At 50.3% G+C, this 16844-nt stretch overlaps 1 protein-coding gene across 1 annotated transcript in view; it reads left to right on the top strand.

The window, feature by feature from the left end:
• Window positions 1–16844, top strand: part of AHCYL2 (adenosylhomocysteinase like 2) — a 113893-nt gene that overhangs the window by 64970 nt on the left and 32079 nt on the right. The window contains exon 2 of the mRNA XM_074573132.1: window positions 10037–10145. Coding sequence (XP_074429233.1) covers window positions 10037–10145 — 109 coding nt within the window. The remainder of the gene's footprint in view (window positions 1–10036; window positions 10146–16844) is intronic.

Consider the following 16844-nt stretch of genomic DNA (forward strand, 5'->3'; position numbering starts at 1 on the left):
GCAAATATAAGGACGCCGCCCCAAAAAAGCAGGCAGGGCTTGGAAGACGGGAGGTTCGTGTCTCTGGAGGGTGGCTTCACGTGTCCCCAAGGGGCGTCACGTGTCCCCCCTGCAGCGTCTCGTGGTCCAAAAATGCTCCTGAGGCTTGGGAAGCGCTGCCATTCCCTATCGATATTTGTTATATCTTCCTCGGTTTCCGCTCATATCTTCCGTTTCTATTTTTGAAGTCGTCCCTCTTGGCCGATCTTCTAAAAATGCCGCCGTCACCATCATAAGAAGCCGGCGTTCTCGTGCTCCTGTAAAGGCGTTCCTCCCAATTTGACCTTTATCTACAAACAAAAGTCCGTGCGTGGTGATTTGATGCAAGCTTCGTCGTTCCCCTTTACCACGCGACGTTACGAGCCCCCAGGATCGCTTTCTCAAGCTTCCGTGGGTTTTATTTTGGTGAAATTGCGGTTCGTCGCTCCCGCTCCTCGCTGGTTTCTCGCGGACGGCGGTTCTCTCGGCGCTCACTCCAGTTGTGCCACGGCCGCGTCAGCAACGAGGAGACGAGTTTTTGCGTTTAAGGGTTCGCAGGGATGAACGTTGCGACGTGCGCACCTTCCTTTATGGTTTCAAACGTGGATTTTTTTTTTGGTGCCAATTGTAAAAATGCGGAGTTCTGCTTAAAAACAAGCAACAAACCCCTCCCCGCGGGTCTGTCCCCCTCTGTAATTTTTCCCTGTGTGGATTCGGTGCCGCTGGGATTGGGACCAGATGACAAAAACTTGATTTAAATAGACCTTTTTTTTTTTTCTTAAAGCAGTTTTCTTTCGCGGCGTGGATGTATGACCGGTCGGATGGTTTAAGGCCGCTGTGGCATCGGACTCCGTCGGCAAAGGGCTGGGGGTTGCGTCCTCCAGCAATGTTTTTAATCAGGATTTTAACCTGGCTGATTTGCATTCCATGGGGTTTCTCAGGACAACGTGGGAGTGAACAACCACCTTTCAATTAATAATTAGCCTAAGCTTTAAAACACTCATTATCTTTATGGCCGTTATTTCAATTATTATGTCTTAACGCTCTTACTAAGGTCCTACGTTTATTACAGGGCACCTCTTATCATTAACCGACTAATCAAATATTGACAAATTAGTGAATAATAATGATCTCTTCTGCTTTGCTTCTCAAAAGAGTGGGTTAAAATGCAAGTTCTCCCACATCGCGTGGCCGACGGTTGGGAGATCCGCAGCTGGTCGAGTCGGGTTTTTGCAGAACTTCATCATCTGAGCCGTGGTTGAGATTTGGGGTTTGGCCGACACAAAGTTAAGCTGACACGCGTTGAACCCGTGAGCTAAATGAGGGATCACAGTATTTCCCTTATTGGGTAAAAAAAAAAATAATCCTCAATTTTTCAAATAATCTACAACTCGGATTTAACGTCGACGCTGAACGCCTTTGTACCCACAGTAGTCAGGGAAAAACTTCCGCGTGTGGTTGCGGGACATTAATGTCTCATTCCCTCTGGGGATGGGGTCAAAAGAAGGAGAAATTCTGAATTTTCCTAAGTTTTTCTGAAATCCCGCAGCCCGTGCGTGCGTGAGGCAGAAATGCTGGTTTGAGTTGGGGTCTTATTTGTGAAGGTTTCAGCGCTTTGAGGTTGTAGGATGGAGCGATGGTTTAGATAATCTCTAATTGTGGAGTCGTTAATAGTAAGCTGGAGAGAATTAATGGGAGAGGCTTCCGCTCTGGTGGTCCCTGGGATTTTCCAGGGAAAGCTGATGCTCCTGGGTTGTGCCGTAGCATCACGCGTATGAAGGAGCTGTAGGACCACGTGGAACGCTGGCCGCGTGTCCATGCACTTGCTGCTAGAGATGATGCTCCGGCTGGCGATGACCCAGTAGGTGTTTTCCACCTCTGGCTTCTGAGATCCTCCGTTTTTTAATGACAAAACACAAGTTACCCCTTCGTTGCAAGTTGAAGCGATGTGGAAATAACCGTTTCCGCTCTCGCCTGCCTTCTCACGGGACTGTGACCAACAGAGCCAGGGGTGGACCAAGGGGTCTGCTCTACAGCACGGGGAGAAGGTTTCTTTCTTCCTTGACCTTCCCGTTGTCCCCCACTGGAGCTGCCTGGTTCAGGATTTTGTGATTTTCTTTTTTCTAAAGATTTCTCCTTCCTGTTCCCACCGCTTACAGCGACAGAGATGGCCGCGCTCGGTCTTGTTGTGCGTTGGATGGTGGAGCCGCTCTTTGCTACCATGGAAGAGTGCTCTCTGTCAATAAGGGCTAAGATGTTGGAAGAGCTCCTTTTAGTTTTGTCTCCAGGTTTTCCACCTGCAGCTTTTCTGCTTTTTTTTTTTTTTTTTAAAGAGCTAAATTAAGAGTGAGTCTCGGCCATTAAAATTAGAGCAATGGCTCGATAGACGCGGACCGTGATTCGGTCCTCATTAGCAATTGTCTTGGAGGTCTGAGGACCAAAAATGAGTCTGAGTCCTAGTGAAATATAATAAATCGAGTTGTCTGGGGCCGTGGTCCCAAACAGGTCTATTCTAACCTCAACCCCATGCTGAACGCGAGTTGGAAATACGCTGGGCTGAGAGTTTGCAGAGCAGAGCGGATCTGCCACCGGTGGGTGGTCTTCAAGCATCAACGGCTTGAGTTTCTAACACGCTTGGAGACCCCTTTGGCCCAGGTGGGTGACTCGTCACTCCCACCCTTGCTGTCCCAAGAAGCCCTGGAGGTAAAACCCAACCTTAACCTGCACGTTCTCAAGCTGTTGGTTTTTTTTTTTTTCAGAAGGAAGATACCAAAGGGTTAAACGCGTGTGTTAATCCCGGAGTTTGTCTCCGCGTGACCTTTTGGCTGGAGAACTGGAATCTTAAACACTTTGAGCTCCAGTGGAAGTTTTGGCTCAGTGAGCAGCCTTGTCAGGATTATATATTAATTTAAGGCGGGCGAAACTATGGAATAAGTGGGTTTGGAGAGTCCTTTTCTTGAAGCGATATGATCTAGGCTCAGGAGGTGGGTTAGGAGAGCTGTTGAAGCTGAGGGTTGCAGATCGTTTCAAGCACGGAGAAGGGAAGGCATCGCTGATGCCGCGGAAGGGCAGCAGGTCTCTTCTCAGATGCCGACACCTGGCGTCTCCGTGCACATCTCCGGTTTCACGGGGGAAAGCGGAGCAGGAGATGAGGTATCTGGTTTGGCAGGTCGAGTGCTGGAGGAAAAACCAGCTTTTCCTTCATGAATAGGGATGAGAGGGCAGGAGGAGGAGGTTTGCTCCGGGAGCTGCAAGCGCTGGGCTCTGGTGGAACATCAAAATAGTCACATCGGTCCCCTCCGTTCCAGTCACAGCTGCAGAGTCATTTCTCTTCCCATCTTTACCCTTCTTTTTTTAAGAATAAATTGATTTTATCACTTGGCGTCATGGATGGATGAGAAGTTTTTCCGCCGGGAAAAGACTTTCCAGGCGCTTTGTGACATGAATAACCAAGTAGCGGCAGCTCTTGAAGACCACAGGCTCGACCTGCTCTTCCGTACGTCAATAGATGGATTTGAATTAGCTCCATAACTTCCTTTTTATTTCCCAAGTTTGTTGCAGGTGGATTGGCGGGCTGTTAGCAATGCCCGGAGAGCTTGCGCGACGTAGTCGCACGGAAAACTCTTGTTTTCTCCCTTTGTTCCTTTAAAAAAAAAAACCCAGAAATATCCACGGCTAAGAATAAATTTAAGGCGTTAGCACCCGGAAAACGCCGCGCTCACAAAATTTACAAGTTAAAAGGGCGGTTCCTCTTGCACACTGCAGAAGCGGTGGGGGGATTTTGTAGCGCTTACGGTATGTTAAGGTTTCATTCAGCAATTTTTTAAAAGAGTAGCAAACGTCACGAGCCCACGGCGCGGCTAAACTAACGCAGAGGGAGGCTGCGGGAAGGCTGGTCTCCAGCCGTGGTGAAAAAGCGGGTTTTGACCCGGTTTCTTACGTTATAGCGAGAACTCAGATCGTACTAGGACTGAACGTCCCTGTTTTCGGTTGAAGATTGAGCCGGATTCCCACGGACGTACGATTTGCAGAAGATACCCGGGCTGTGGACTGGAGGGCCGGGAAAGAACTTTATTTTTAGCATTTTTATAGTATGGAGGTTCTTAATATTAGTGTCTCAGACTCAGTCTTTACGGGGGGAAAAAAGGGCTTTTTTCTTCCCCCCCCCCCCACTGGAAGAGCTGTTTGATTGAAGCATCTTGACGTGGTAACCGACTGGAAAAAGTAGTTTGTGCTTTGGTGGCGTGAGCTTCGTATCCCCTTTCCAGGCTTTCCTGAGCTTACGCTGAGCTAAAGTAGCGTCTCCTGTAGGATTTTGCATGAGGAGGATCATCGGTAACGTTCAAAACTGAAAACCTGCCTTGAAAACGCGACTTTGGCTTTAGTATCAGTTGAGGCAAATGGTGTTAATCCCAGTCTTTTATTTCCTGACGCATTTCCACATTGGAAATAATCCATATTTCCACGTTACGATTACTCTACAGATTGATTAAAACGGGGAATTCTGGTTTTTCCCCTTCACAAAGGAGGCGTCGCTTTCATATAGCCCAGGAATTTTTACTCTTTTAGTGGATTCCTTGAAATGTGCCGTGGAGACGTCACACGCCGTCGTGTCTCACGCTCGTCTGCGGAAAAGCTTCGGAGGAGCCCTTGCAGGCAACGTTTCCCTGTCAGCATTTCCCCACCCACTGGACAACAGGGACAACTGTCGAGGAGCAATATTATATCAGATCAGCGATAAATTATTTCTAAAGCCCGTGTATATAATAACAGACGGAGGTGGGGGGAGCTTTTTTTTCGTATTTGGTTAGAATTGGTGTTGGGGTCATTTGGCGATGCCCCGTCGCTTGCTTCCCAGCTCCCTCTTCCTTGGAAGCGGACGTGGAGGTTCTCCATGGGAGTTGTCTTGGGTACGTTGTCAGGGGCAAAACTCTTTGGATAACAGCTCCAAGCACTAAACAAAAATCAAAAAAAAAAACTTGCCCTGCATTGGGCCTGCTCCATGGCTGGTAGCAAAGCATCGCGCTCCCCAGACCCTGCATCCCTCTGGGGTTCCCCGCAGCCCATCTCCTCCTGCAGTAGGTACCTGGAAGGTGGGAAGCGACTAGAAATAAGGAAGAATTTTTTTACGCTGAGGATGGTGAGCCCCTGGCCCGGGTTGCCCAGAGAAGCTGTGGCTGCCCCATCCCTGGAGGGGTTCAAGGCCAGGTTGGACGGGGCTTGGAGCAACCTGGGCTGGTTGAAGATGTCCCTGCTCATGGCAGGGGGTTGGACTAGATGGCCTTTGAAGGTCCCTTCAACCCAAACTATTCCGTGATTTGACGGTTCTAAGAGGAACGGTCCGACGCGGGAGCAGTGGGATGGGTGTCGGAGTCTGGACCCTTCCAAGGACAGACTCTACACTTGCTGCCGTGGGGCACGGAGCAGGGACCGGCATAATTAAAAACCACTTTGCCATCTAACAAGTGCCTTCGTTGTTTTAGTTGCTCATTAGTTAATTTTCTTCTAATGAGGCTCCGTTAACGTAATCATCTGACATCGGGGGGGGGGGGTCGGGGAAAGAAAGTGGGGGGGAGAACCCAAGTTAAAAAGAGCCTAATTAGCAAGTTAATTATAGCGAGCAGGGAAATGTTCTGGTTATATAAATAAGCTATTGTTATGCACACACAAGCCGGGCCACGCTAAAAAACTGCCGCTAACTGTCTAGAGGTCAGGCAAACGCTGTAATTCGACATAAAACAGAAGTAGGGCTTGTTCGGCGGGACGCCTCATTAAGTCTTGGGGTCCTTCCCTGCCAAAAAAACAACAAAAAAACAACCACAAAAAAAAAGGAGCCTGAAAATCCGAGCGGTTCCTTCCCCTCTCCCTCCCTCCTTCCCTCCCTCCGGCCCGCGGGCAGGATGGGGATCGGCGGGGGCCGGGAGGTATAAATTGGGGGGGCGGCCCCCGCCCCGGCGGGAGACGGTGCCGAGGGGCTGTGGGTGATGCCGTCATGCCGAACAAGAAGAAATACAACGTGAACGGAGATTCGGGGATCAAAGCCCAGGTGAGGGCAGTCTTTAGTACCGTAATGTCCTTTTTCCTATTTAAAATTATACATTCGTTTCTCTCTACCCCCCCTTTTTTTTCCCCACCTTTCCTCGCCGTTCCCCCCCTCCCCAGTCACTTATTTCCGGAGCTGGCTGCATCCCCCGCTTCGAGAAAAATCCCGGTCTCCGGAGGACTTCTCTTCCATTTTCAGGAGGTTTGAAACCGTGAAGTGTTGAGCCGAACACGTTGCTCCGGGGCTGTTCTTCGGAGCACCGCGCCAGAGGAGTCGATGGGTTTTTTGCCAGCAGGGAGATGTCCCGGGAAAAACCTCGGATGACGAGGGGGTCGTTTTTTGGTTTTTTTTTTTTGCTGGGTGTAGTAGCGTAGAGCGGCTCTTCATGGTGGAAACTCCAGGTGGAAGTGGGACTTAGCTCGTTGAAATACGATGAGGACGCACCTGCATTTAGAAGCCGTTAACCCCTTGTACCTCCGGAGGGGAGGCTTTTTAGCTTGAGTTGTTTTTTTTCTTGCTGGAGGTTGAGAGCAGCGGCGTTTGTGTAGCTGTAGTGCAGGTTGGGCTCCTAAATCCAAGCGGCTGTGGCTCTTCTTCGGAGGCTTCGCGGTCTCTCCTTTGAGCTTCAGCCTGTGCAGAGCTGGCTGTTGCCTTCAAAGACATTTTGGTTTGAGCTGAAGAAGTTTAACCTGAAACCAAATCCCTGTTGTCATCCCCGTCTCTGTCGCCCCCATCTTTCCAGCCGGGCTGTTGTGCCGTTGCCACTCGGTAGGGATTTCGACCAGAGCTTCGGTCTGGGTAAGCAAGGTCTGGTTTTCTCCTTCTGGTTGGGTCAAGCACGCGTCGCTGAGATTTCGACTCAAAAACGAAGGTGTGTTATGGGAATGGGCTTAAGGGGACACTCCTGCCGGCACTTTGTACCCTTCAGGTGTCCATGCCATACGAAATCTAGCCCTGAAAGAGGGTGGGTACAATCGATGTCTTAAATAAATCAAATTCCAGCATCCGTTCCTGCCCGCTCTCTCTGTTGTTCGAAGGGTGATGCCAAGAGACGGTGGTGAAGGGTCAAGCCCAGCTAAAAGCAAGACCTGGCAGACGCCCAGTTCTCCTCTTGTGATGCCTCCTACCATCTCCTACCACCCACTGCCTTGCTCAGCTAAAGCTAAACCCAGCTTTCGGCAGCATTTAAAGGCTTTAAACCCTCAAAGGGCTTGAGGGCAGGGTTTTATTATAAAGTCTACTTCTGGTTCTGCCGAATTGGGTTCAACTTCTTTTGCTTTTCGGCATGTACTTGCCTATCTTGGATGTGGAAGTGCTTCAAGAGCTCTGAATGTAATGACCAATATTACCGTGTCGCTTGAAATAGGTGCGTTGAAAATCCTTGCAGAGATGGTGTGGGGAAGGGCGATGTTAATTATAACACCAATTATTCGCCCTTTGTCAGACTTCCAGCCTGTCTCGCGTCGCCGGGAGCATCGTTTCGCACAAATAACCTGATGCTTTGACGAAGCAGCTCAGCTGTCGAGGGATTTGTTTTAAATACAAAAAAAAAAAAAAAAAAAAAAAAAAGTTATTTCGGGCCAACAGCTTCTTAGAAAAGGAATAAAAAAAATGGTGTATGTGTGTGCAGAGACCCCGTCCCACCAGGACCGGAGGTGTTAATCCACAACGCAGGTCTTGACTGTAACATGAGTTTGACGTGGTTTTATTTTTCTCCCCTGTGTGTTTCCTGATCCGGTGTCGTTCTGTTCTTTGGCTTAAGATTAGCAGAAAAAAAAAACCACAAAAGAGCTTCCAGGTTCTGCTGCAAATCCTCTCCCCGGTCCTTTTTCCCCCTCCCCAGCAGCTTGGGCTGGTGGCCGTCCCCGGGCCACCTCAGACTTGGCTTCACAGGGGACTCCGAATTACCCACCTGAGACCCCCAACACCTTTTTCCTTCACTTACTGGCCCAAAAAGCCGGGTACCAGCTCTGTCGCATCCCCAGCCCGTCCCAAGTGCGATGTCAAGTGCTGCCACTTAAACCACTGAGCTTGAATTTGAGTTTCCAGAGTGGGATCAAGTTCTTTATGGTTAGGTGACTCCTTTAAACAAAATTAACTTCTCAACATACCCCAAAGGGTCAGTTAGTAGACCTAATTAATGGCTTTCGGTGTTTTGGAGATGTAAATATTTAATCCCGTTGCAGCAGATCGAGCCGGTTTACGCTCGTAGCAAAGTCCAAGGGAATTTGCAGTGGGAAGTTGTGTTTCCGATTTCCCCGAGATTCAGCACAAACCGTAAATGCATTGGGAGCATCGTTGGCTGGCTTACAAAGCGAGGAGCACTGGGAGTTAAAATACTTCCTAAAAAAATAAACCTGTTCTCCCGAATGCTTAAATATGGCCCAGCAGCCGCATATCGAGAGGATTCAAAGGGATGTTGAGCTGGTGGCGTGGTCCTGAGATGCGCCGTGTCCCTTGGGCAAGGCAGGCGGGCGCTGAGCCGTTCCAGTGTCCCTTGAGATGCGTCTGATGCTCGTGACGCCCCTCGGGGTCAAGTAGGTGAAGGTTGGTGCTGATGTGAGCAGAGAAGCGTTAGGACAAGTTCAACCCAAGGTGCACCTCAAGGGGACACGGAAGGGTTGAGTTTCTACTGTAGAATTACTAATAATCATCTGTAAGGGCAGACGTTTAGTTTATGTGAAAACCTGGATCTGGGCAGTTTATAGTAAGGAAATATTGATTATTTGGCCTTCTTGCTCTTCTTTTCAGCCAAGGGCAGGAGTAAAATGAAGCTTGGAGAAAGAGGTTCTTCTGTGAATACCGACGTTAAATGTCATTTTCCCCTTAAAAGTACCTAGATAAAAGTGACACTCCTTCACTTCTCTCTTCTGTCCTCTGCGTTCCTTGGAGCAGATGAGCTTTGCTGACTTGAAACACAAGTTTATCTCTGGGCTGGGCAGTTACCGAGGCCGTAACGCGGGCAGGGCTGAGCCTGGTGGGGCTCGGCTGCTCGCAGACCCGCTGCAGGTCTTGGGGCTTCGCAGATGTTCCTGGGGCGGCTGAAAACCTTCATTCCTTGACGATGATTGCAACTGAAATGGAAACGGGCTCGATTCTTCACCCCGGGTTGAGCAGATTTCCATTTGTCGTCCACAGCAGTTGGTTGCAATGAGCTGAGCTCCATTCGAAAAGGAGGGGAGGTGCAAAATGCCGCAAAATATTGGTGTCGCATCCGTTGCTGCGGTGTTACTGTAGGCGTTGCTGGTAAAGGATAGTTGGTTCCTCCTTTCCCACCTGGATAATTACACTTTGCCAGTCTGCGCATCGCTTCGTTTACATGCCTTATCCTTCGTTTTGTGATCTGTTGTATAAAGCCGTGTACTCTGAAATACTTGCGTGCTCCAGGCGTCCGTGCTCCCAACAGTTACAACAGCCTTGAGTGATGTGTCTGATCGCAAAGCAAATCATCACAAAAGTCTTAGTGTAGAGTGCAGCTGGAAGCGGCATTCGTTACTTGAAGTCCTTTTGTTTTTGCCTTTTGTATTTCGTACAGAAATACTCCGTATGAGATGAGGGAGCATCTCAGACTGGTCACCACAATAAACGATAGGTCAGTCCCCGCGTCAGCTCTGAAAACGTTGGGTGGCCCTGACGGGGCTTCTCTTGGCGACAAATAACCCTCATCGTCAGCTCTTTGTGAAAATAAGCTTGTGTGTGATGGGGACAGAGCTTTCTAGTTTGTGTGGTTAAAAGAGGAGCTCCGGGTATTTAAAAGACAAGTGTGCCAGCGCTGCGACTGGTGGAGGGTCTGAAATTAAACAAAGTAGGCAATTTAGCGTGCCCTGTCCCCAATTAAATAATAGGAATGGCGATTCAGCCCGTAACTGGGATGGTGTCGGTGTCTGCTCAAGGCTTTGGGTTCTTGGGATTAATCTTCTCTATCAGACTGCTGTTTTTTTTACATCTGACTTCACGATTAATTTCTTTTAACAGATCCAGTTTGCCGACCAAAAGCAAGAATTCAACAAGCGCCCGACGAAGATCGGCCGCCGTTCGCTCTCCCGCTCCATCTCGCAGTCCTCGACAGACAGCTACAGCTCAGGTGTGTGCCCTCACGGCGGGGGTTGGTCCTGTTCATTGGCTTAATGGAAAGCTTAAGCTTATTTAAAGGCAAAATGAAATCTTTTACAGTTACGCAAAGTTATGTACAGTTATGCAAACTTATGTACAGTTATGCTCCTGCGAGGAGCAGGGGGTTGGACGCGATGATCCTTATGGGTCCCTTCCAGCTCGAGATCTTCTGTGATTCTGTGGTCATCTCCATCTGCGTCTCTGCAGACCTCAGGGTTGCTCCTGCAGCACCTCAAGGATCTCCCAGTTGTGCTGTGTAGTCGGCAGTGTCGGAGGGAAGGCGTGGGAAGAGGGTTCTCCCTTTTTTTGTCATCTTTGTGTGTAATTGGATGGCGAATTAAGTTACTCTGCTGCTCTTAACACTTCTGATCCCTCCTTATAGCCCTCGTGTTCCCTGAGGAAGTATGGGCTAGACGAGGTGACAGTGAGGTGGATCGAGAGCTGGCTGAGTGACTGAACTCAGAGGGTTGTGATCAGCAGCACAGAGTCCAGTTGGAGGCCTGTAACCAGTGGTGTCCCTCAGGGGTCAATACTTGGTCCAATTTTGTTCAGTATATTCATTAATGACCTAGATGAGGGGACAGAGTGTATCCTCAGCAAGTTTGCTGATGATACCAAGCTGGGAGGGGTGGCCGACACTCCAGAGGGCCGTGCTGCCATCTAGCGTGACCTGGACAGGCTGGAGAGCTGGGCAGAGAAGAACCAGATGAGGTTCAACAAAAGCAAGTGTAAGGTCCTGCACCTGGGAAGGAAGAATGCCAAACGCCAGTATAGGTTAGGGGCGGACATGCTGGGAAGCAGCTCTGAGGAGAAGGACCTGGGGGTCCTAGTAGACAGCAAATTATCCATGAGCCAGCAGTGTGCCCTTGTCACCAAGAAGGCCAATGGCATCCTGGGCTGCATAGGGAAGAGTGTGGCCAGTAGGTCGAGGGAGGTCATTCTCCCCCTCTACTCTGCACTGGTGAGGCCACAACTGGAGTACTGTGTCCAGTTTTGGGCTCCCCAGTTCAAGAGGGACAGGGAACTACTGGAGCGAGTCCAGCGTAGGGCAACCAAGATGATTATGGGACTGGAGCACCTCCCTTATGAGGAAAGGCTGAAAGAGCTGGGACTCTTTAGCCTGGAGAAGAGAAGGTTGAGGGGGGACCTGATTAATGTTTACAAGTATCTAAAGGGGTTTAAGGAGGACGGAGCCAGGCTCTTTTCAATGGTTCCCAGTGACAGGACGAGGGGCAACGGGCACAAGTTAGAACATAGGAAGTTCCGTTCAAATACACGGAAAAACCTCTTTACGGTGAGGGTGACAGAGCACTGGGACAGGCTGCCCAGGGAGGGTGTGGAGTCCCCTTCTCTGGAGATTTTCAAGACCCGCCTGGATGCAGCCCTGAGGGATGTGCTTTAGGCGATCCTGCTCTAGCAGGGATGTTGGACTAGATGATCTCTAGAGGTCCCTTCCAACTCTGAAGATTCCGTGATTCCGTGATTCCGTGTGCGGTTGCTGCTGGATTTCCTCCTCTCTTCCCCTTCCTTTTCCTCCCCGGCTCTGCAAAACCTTGTTTCCGTTGCATCCATGCTTGCGTGTCATCTGCCCTTCCCGTTCTTGAATAAATCTACGTGGATCCCACTGTGGGTTTGAACTCACCCGTTGCACGTCAAATGGGAGTCTTTGGAAGAGCAACGGGGACCTTTGAAGGCCACAGGTGTCTTCTGTGTTTTTCCCGCTGGATTCTCTGAAACGAAACTTTTTAGCGAGTGGTGGACTTGCTGTTCCATCCCTTGCTGGTCGCACTTATGGGAACTCACTGGGGAGGGAGGTTGGGGTTTGTTGGGTTTGTTTTTCTATTTCGTTTTAAATTTCAGGGCTCTTCTGAAGTCCCAGGTGTATTTAGGAAGACTGGTTCTGGAAACTTGATTTCTCTGGACTAGTATTTGGCAGTTGCGCAGCGATATCCAGAAACCTTCAGGCTCCAGTCCTCCCCGGCAGCAGGCTCGTTCCTTTGAGAACATGGCCCAGCAAAGTTCCGTTTTGTCCTTTGTAGGTGCTCAAATTGTTTTGTTTTCTTTGAATATGCATCATTTTCAATGTAGACAACTCAAACTTAAGTTCTGGAGAAGTCCGTGAAGATTTTGTAAAACTCAATCAAAGGTAGAACCCCATGAAAACCGGTCTAATTTCATCGAGTGTCCCGTTCATCAAACGTTCAGCATTTAGGAATCAAACCTTTAGCAATCAAACGTGTGACATTTAGAGCTGATGCAAAAAAAAGGCAGCACAGGAAAGTCCTGAAAACAAGTCTCCTGGTGGAAACTGGCATTTTTCCTTACAGGAGAGAGGGCGGCTTTGAGGGAATGACCGCTAAAACTTACCTTGACTTTGAGTGGAGAAGGCGAAGCTGCCCTGCACTTCGCAAACAGTCTCTAGCATCCGTTTAGTCAGCAAATACGTCGCTGTAACCACAAAGTGATGAGGAAACTCCGTGCCACCGCACTTCCCAGCGCGTAGGAACGTCACTGACCTGTTCGGTAAAACGTTACGCCCCCATGTGGCACCTTCAGCTAAATCTACCCTAGTCCGGTAGCCCCCGTGTGGGACCGGTATCGTACCTCACCTTCCAGTGTCGCCTTTTGTCTCTGTCATTAAGTGCCGTTGCTGAGCGGGAGACCTTATGTCACTTCGGGAGTTGGTTATGAGGATAGTGGCTTTCCAGGAATAGGGAGAGGTCATGAGGGATGCTCTCAAATTGTTCAGGGTAGGTCCATCCGGGATCCTTGGCATTTTGAAGGGAATACTGCTTGCTACCTGAAGTGTTACAGCTACTGTCCTAGCGGAGACCATCAGAGAAAGGAATTTGGATCCAGTTCCCCATCCCTCAAGGAGTCTTAATGCCGCTGATCCCCTCCTGGTCCTGGCCCTTTGAAAAAGATGCAGAAGAAATCAGCTTCCAACGCAAGGCTTCAAGGAACGGAGATGCAAGCAACTTGGAGGAGGCATTATTCCCCTGTTCCTCATGGCTGTGAAGGCAAATGATCAGGCCTTTCTGGTGACCTGTACCAAAACTCACGGTGGAGTACCGTCAAAAGCTCTCAGACGGGTGTTCAGGTTGGTGGCCGAGGTCTTGCAGAGGTCTGGCTTTGTGCCAGAGCCACGGGGAATAAGGAGCATTCACGATGAGGCTCCACCATACTCCTTCCCTTAGTCCCTGTCCGTGACATGGATGCACCTGACCATGACGTGGATGCATTTTTTGGATACCTGGCGGGTCACTGAATATCTGGGGAGAATCTGGTAGTTGGGAGCGTCGGGGACCACGAGAGCTCAAAGGTGCGTACGACCCTGACCCTCTCAGCTAGATACCTTGGGTATAACAATAAATAATTCTGTTTCGGGGTAGATCATAGAATCATAGACGGTGTTGGGTTGGAAGGGACCTCTAAAGGTCATCTAGTCCAACCCCCCTGCAGTGAGCAGGGACATCTTCAACTAGATCAGGTTGCTCAGAGCCTCATCCAGCCTGGCCTTGAATGTCTCCAGGGCTGGGGCCTCCCCCACCTCTCTGGGCAACCTGGGCCAGTGTCTCACCACCCTCATTGCAAAGAACTTCTTCCTAATGAAGTGCTGTGACCTACGGTTGGGCTTTGGTTGCAGACTTTGCTGGCCACGGACAAGTCCCGTTCTGCACGTTGAAAGACTGTGGCCAAAAGTCAAATCTGAAGGTGGTCCACCCACGTCTGCTTGTAGGAGGGTGTTTTTGGCCGTGTCCCACCTGCAGCTTCCAGCTGCGTGTCTGCTGTTGAAGGAAGCAGGACAGAGCCCGTGGGCTCGCCCAGGGCTGTCCACGCTCTCCGGTTGTGTGCATGGATGGATGTGATCTGAGATCTGCTGTGCCGGCCGGCCTCACCACCAGAGACCAGTTCTTCGCCTGCTTGATCTCCTGGGGTGGATGTAGCTGACAGCTACGGCGGAAGCTGATGCCCGTCTGAAGTTCTAGTAGGTCTTGACTGTTGAAGCTTTAGAGAATGTCCTTGTTCTTGGGCCCATCCTGTCATCGTTCGTACCATAACCTGTTGGGAGCAAACAGGGTAAAACCTCCCGCGTGTGATGAACGTGGGTTCGTGGTTTTTTCCTGACCTGTCGGGAGAAGGTGTGCAGAGCACCGTGTGAGCGAGCAGCAGAGCGTGGAGCGATCCTCTCTGCCAGCACAAGCGATGAGCTAGATGCCACCGCTAAAGGGGGACCACATTAGTAGTAGAAGGTTGAGGAGACAGCAGACGCTTGAGAGGTTTAAACAGAGATATTCTAGCTCTGTTAAGTGTAGAAAGCCTCCACGAACGCAGGGTCTGGCTCCTGGCTGGCTGCTGCGAAGAGACGCTGTGCACAGAACTTGTACCTGAGCCTGGGTTGTGCACCAGAAGTCTTCCTGTCGGAGGGATGGAAGGCCTCCTTTGTGTTTCTCTACTCATCTCCCTGATTCTCGCAGACGAGCTGGGACAGGAGCACACTGTGCTGTGACAGCCCATTGTGACAGGGAGTATTACTGGTCCTGCCCATCTCCCCTTCCTTCTGGGGGTAACGTGTCTCCGAACCACAGTGGGAGCAGATGACCGAGCAGCTTAATGTGAAGTGGCCATAAGAGATCGTTGCCTGGGGGCTACACGAAAAACATGATGAGGACCAACAAGCTTTTCACATTTTTCAGCAACCCAAGTTTAGAAGAGCAAAAGTAACTGGTGGAAGAGGCTTGGTTATCCGGTCCTCTGTGCTCCTGGCAGAGGCAGGTGCCCATTTCCAGAAGATGCATCTGCTGGAGGTTGTGATGTGATCCTGGGAACACGAACAGCGAAAGCCATGCACAATCCGATGACTTCACCTTGGTTCCTATGGAACGAGCAACTGCTCTTGGTCTCCTTTTCTGGCTCTTGGGTTGTTTCTTCTTTCGTGCTGCCTCGCACTCTTGGAGGAACCTCCAGAAGCTTGGAGGAGCCCCCTGGGGTTGGGGACAGCCTGGTTTGACCCATCACCCCTGCAGCGGCTGTGCTACCACGCAAAGGGCTTTTAGGAGACCTTGAGGAACATGCATGCCACATCTTCTCCAGAGAGACATCAGCCCCGGCTCCGCTTGCACTTGGAAAGCCACCTGGATTGTGTTTGTAACGTTATCATCTTTGGTAGCGTGTTTTAAGCTGGCGTTAACGATTAGACTTCTCTAATACAGGTCTGTGGTTAATATAACGTTGGTACAGGTTTTACAACTCCATCCGATATCTAATCAGCAGGGTACACTTTATGACTGTCATTTTTCAAGACTAATAGGCTGATTAGCCCGGCTAATGTCATCGTATTTGCTCCCCGTTCACGGCTGAAAGAATTTGAGCAACTTTGGGGAATTCTCCTCCGCCCCTTGCACTTAGCATCTCCTGCTAAAGCGTCAGCAATTGCAATTAATTAGCTTGTGAAAGTATTATATTTCCCTCCTAATGAAAGCTGCTGGGCTGACAGTGAGGACAGAAGACCTGTTCTCAGAACGGTTGCAGGATGGGTAGATTGATCCCAGTGGTACCTCTCGGCGTGGATCTCTGTCATTCTTCTTTTAGGGCTGAGCAATAGCACAGTTGAAAGAACCCATTAAGCCCTCCCGGGAGGGGAGAAGGCTGGAAAAGAAGCAACATCAGGAACAGAGAGATGATAATGGAGGAGAAGAATCAGAGAATCGGGCAATCATTTAGGTTGGAAAAGACCCTTAAGATCATCGAGTCCAACCATTAACCCAACGCTGCCAAATCCACCACTAACCCATGTGCCTCAGGACCGCATCTACGTGTCTTTTGAATCCCTCCAGGGATGGTGACTCCACCGCTTCCCCGGGCAGCCTGTTCCAATGCTTGACAACTCTTTCGGTGAAGAAATTGTTCCAAATATCCATCCTAAACCTCCCCTGGTGCAACCTGGGGCCGTTTCCTCTTGTCCCATGGCCTGTTCCTTGTGAGAAGAGCCCGACCCCCCTGGCTCCCCCCTCCCTTCAGGGAACTGCAGAGAGCGAGAAGGTCTCCCCTCAGCCTCCTCTTCTCCAGGCTGAACACCCCCAGCTCCCTCAGCCGCTCCTCACAAGACTCCTGCTCCAGACCCCTCACCAGCTCCGTTGGCCCTTCTCTGGACACACAAGTGGTTTGTGGAGATCCCAAGGTTTGGAGGTGGTGGGCACGAGTGAAGAAGGGAGCAAAACCCAAGTGACCGTTCCCCGAGACGGGCTTGGTGGGAAGGCAGCTGTCCCAGCATCTCTGACCAAACTAATGGGGAGGTGCCGGTGCCGGTTTAGTGATGCAAGAGAGGCCTGGGCGTGGAAACAGCATCTCTGCAACCAACCAGTGGTTTCTTGCTCTTCCTGCCCATCAAAACTGGAAAAGTTCAGACAAAATCATCAGCTGGTCTCCAAAACGCGTACAATGTGTGAAGCTGCGATGTGGAGCAACGTACTCCAACATGCGACGCGTCACTAACTGGGCTTTACTCGAAGTAGTAATGGGAAAAATGAGGGTGGTGAGACCCTGGCCCAGGTTGCCCAAAGAGGTGGTGGATGCCCCATCCCTGGAAACATTCCAGGCCGGGTTGGATGGGGCTTGGAGCAACCTGGTCTAGTGGAAGGTGTCCCTGCTCGTTGCAGAGGGGTTGGAC

Source organism: Larus michahellis, chromosome 1, assembly GCF_964199755.1.
Source record: "Larus michahellis chromosome 1, bLarMic1.1, whole genome shotgun sequence".
NCBI classification, from domain to species: domain Eukaryota; kingdom Metazoa; phylum Chordata; class Aves; order Charadriiformes; family Laridae; genus Larus; species Larus michahellis.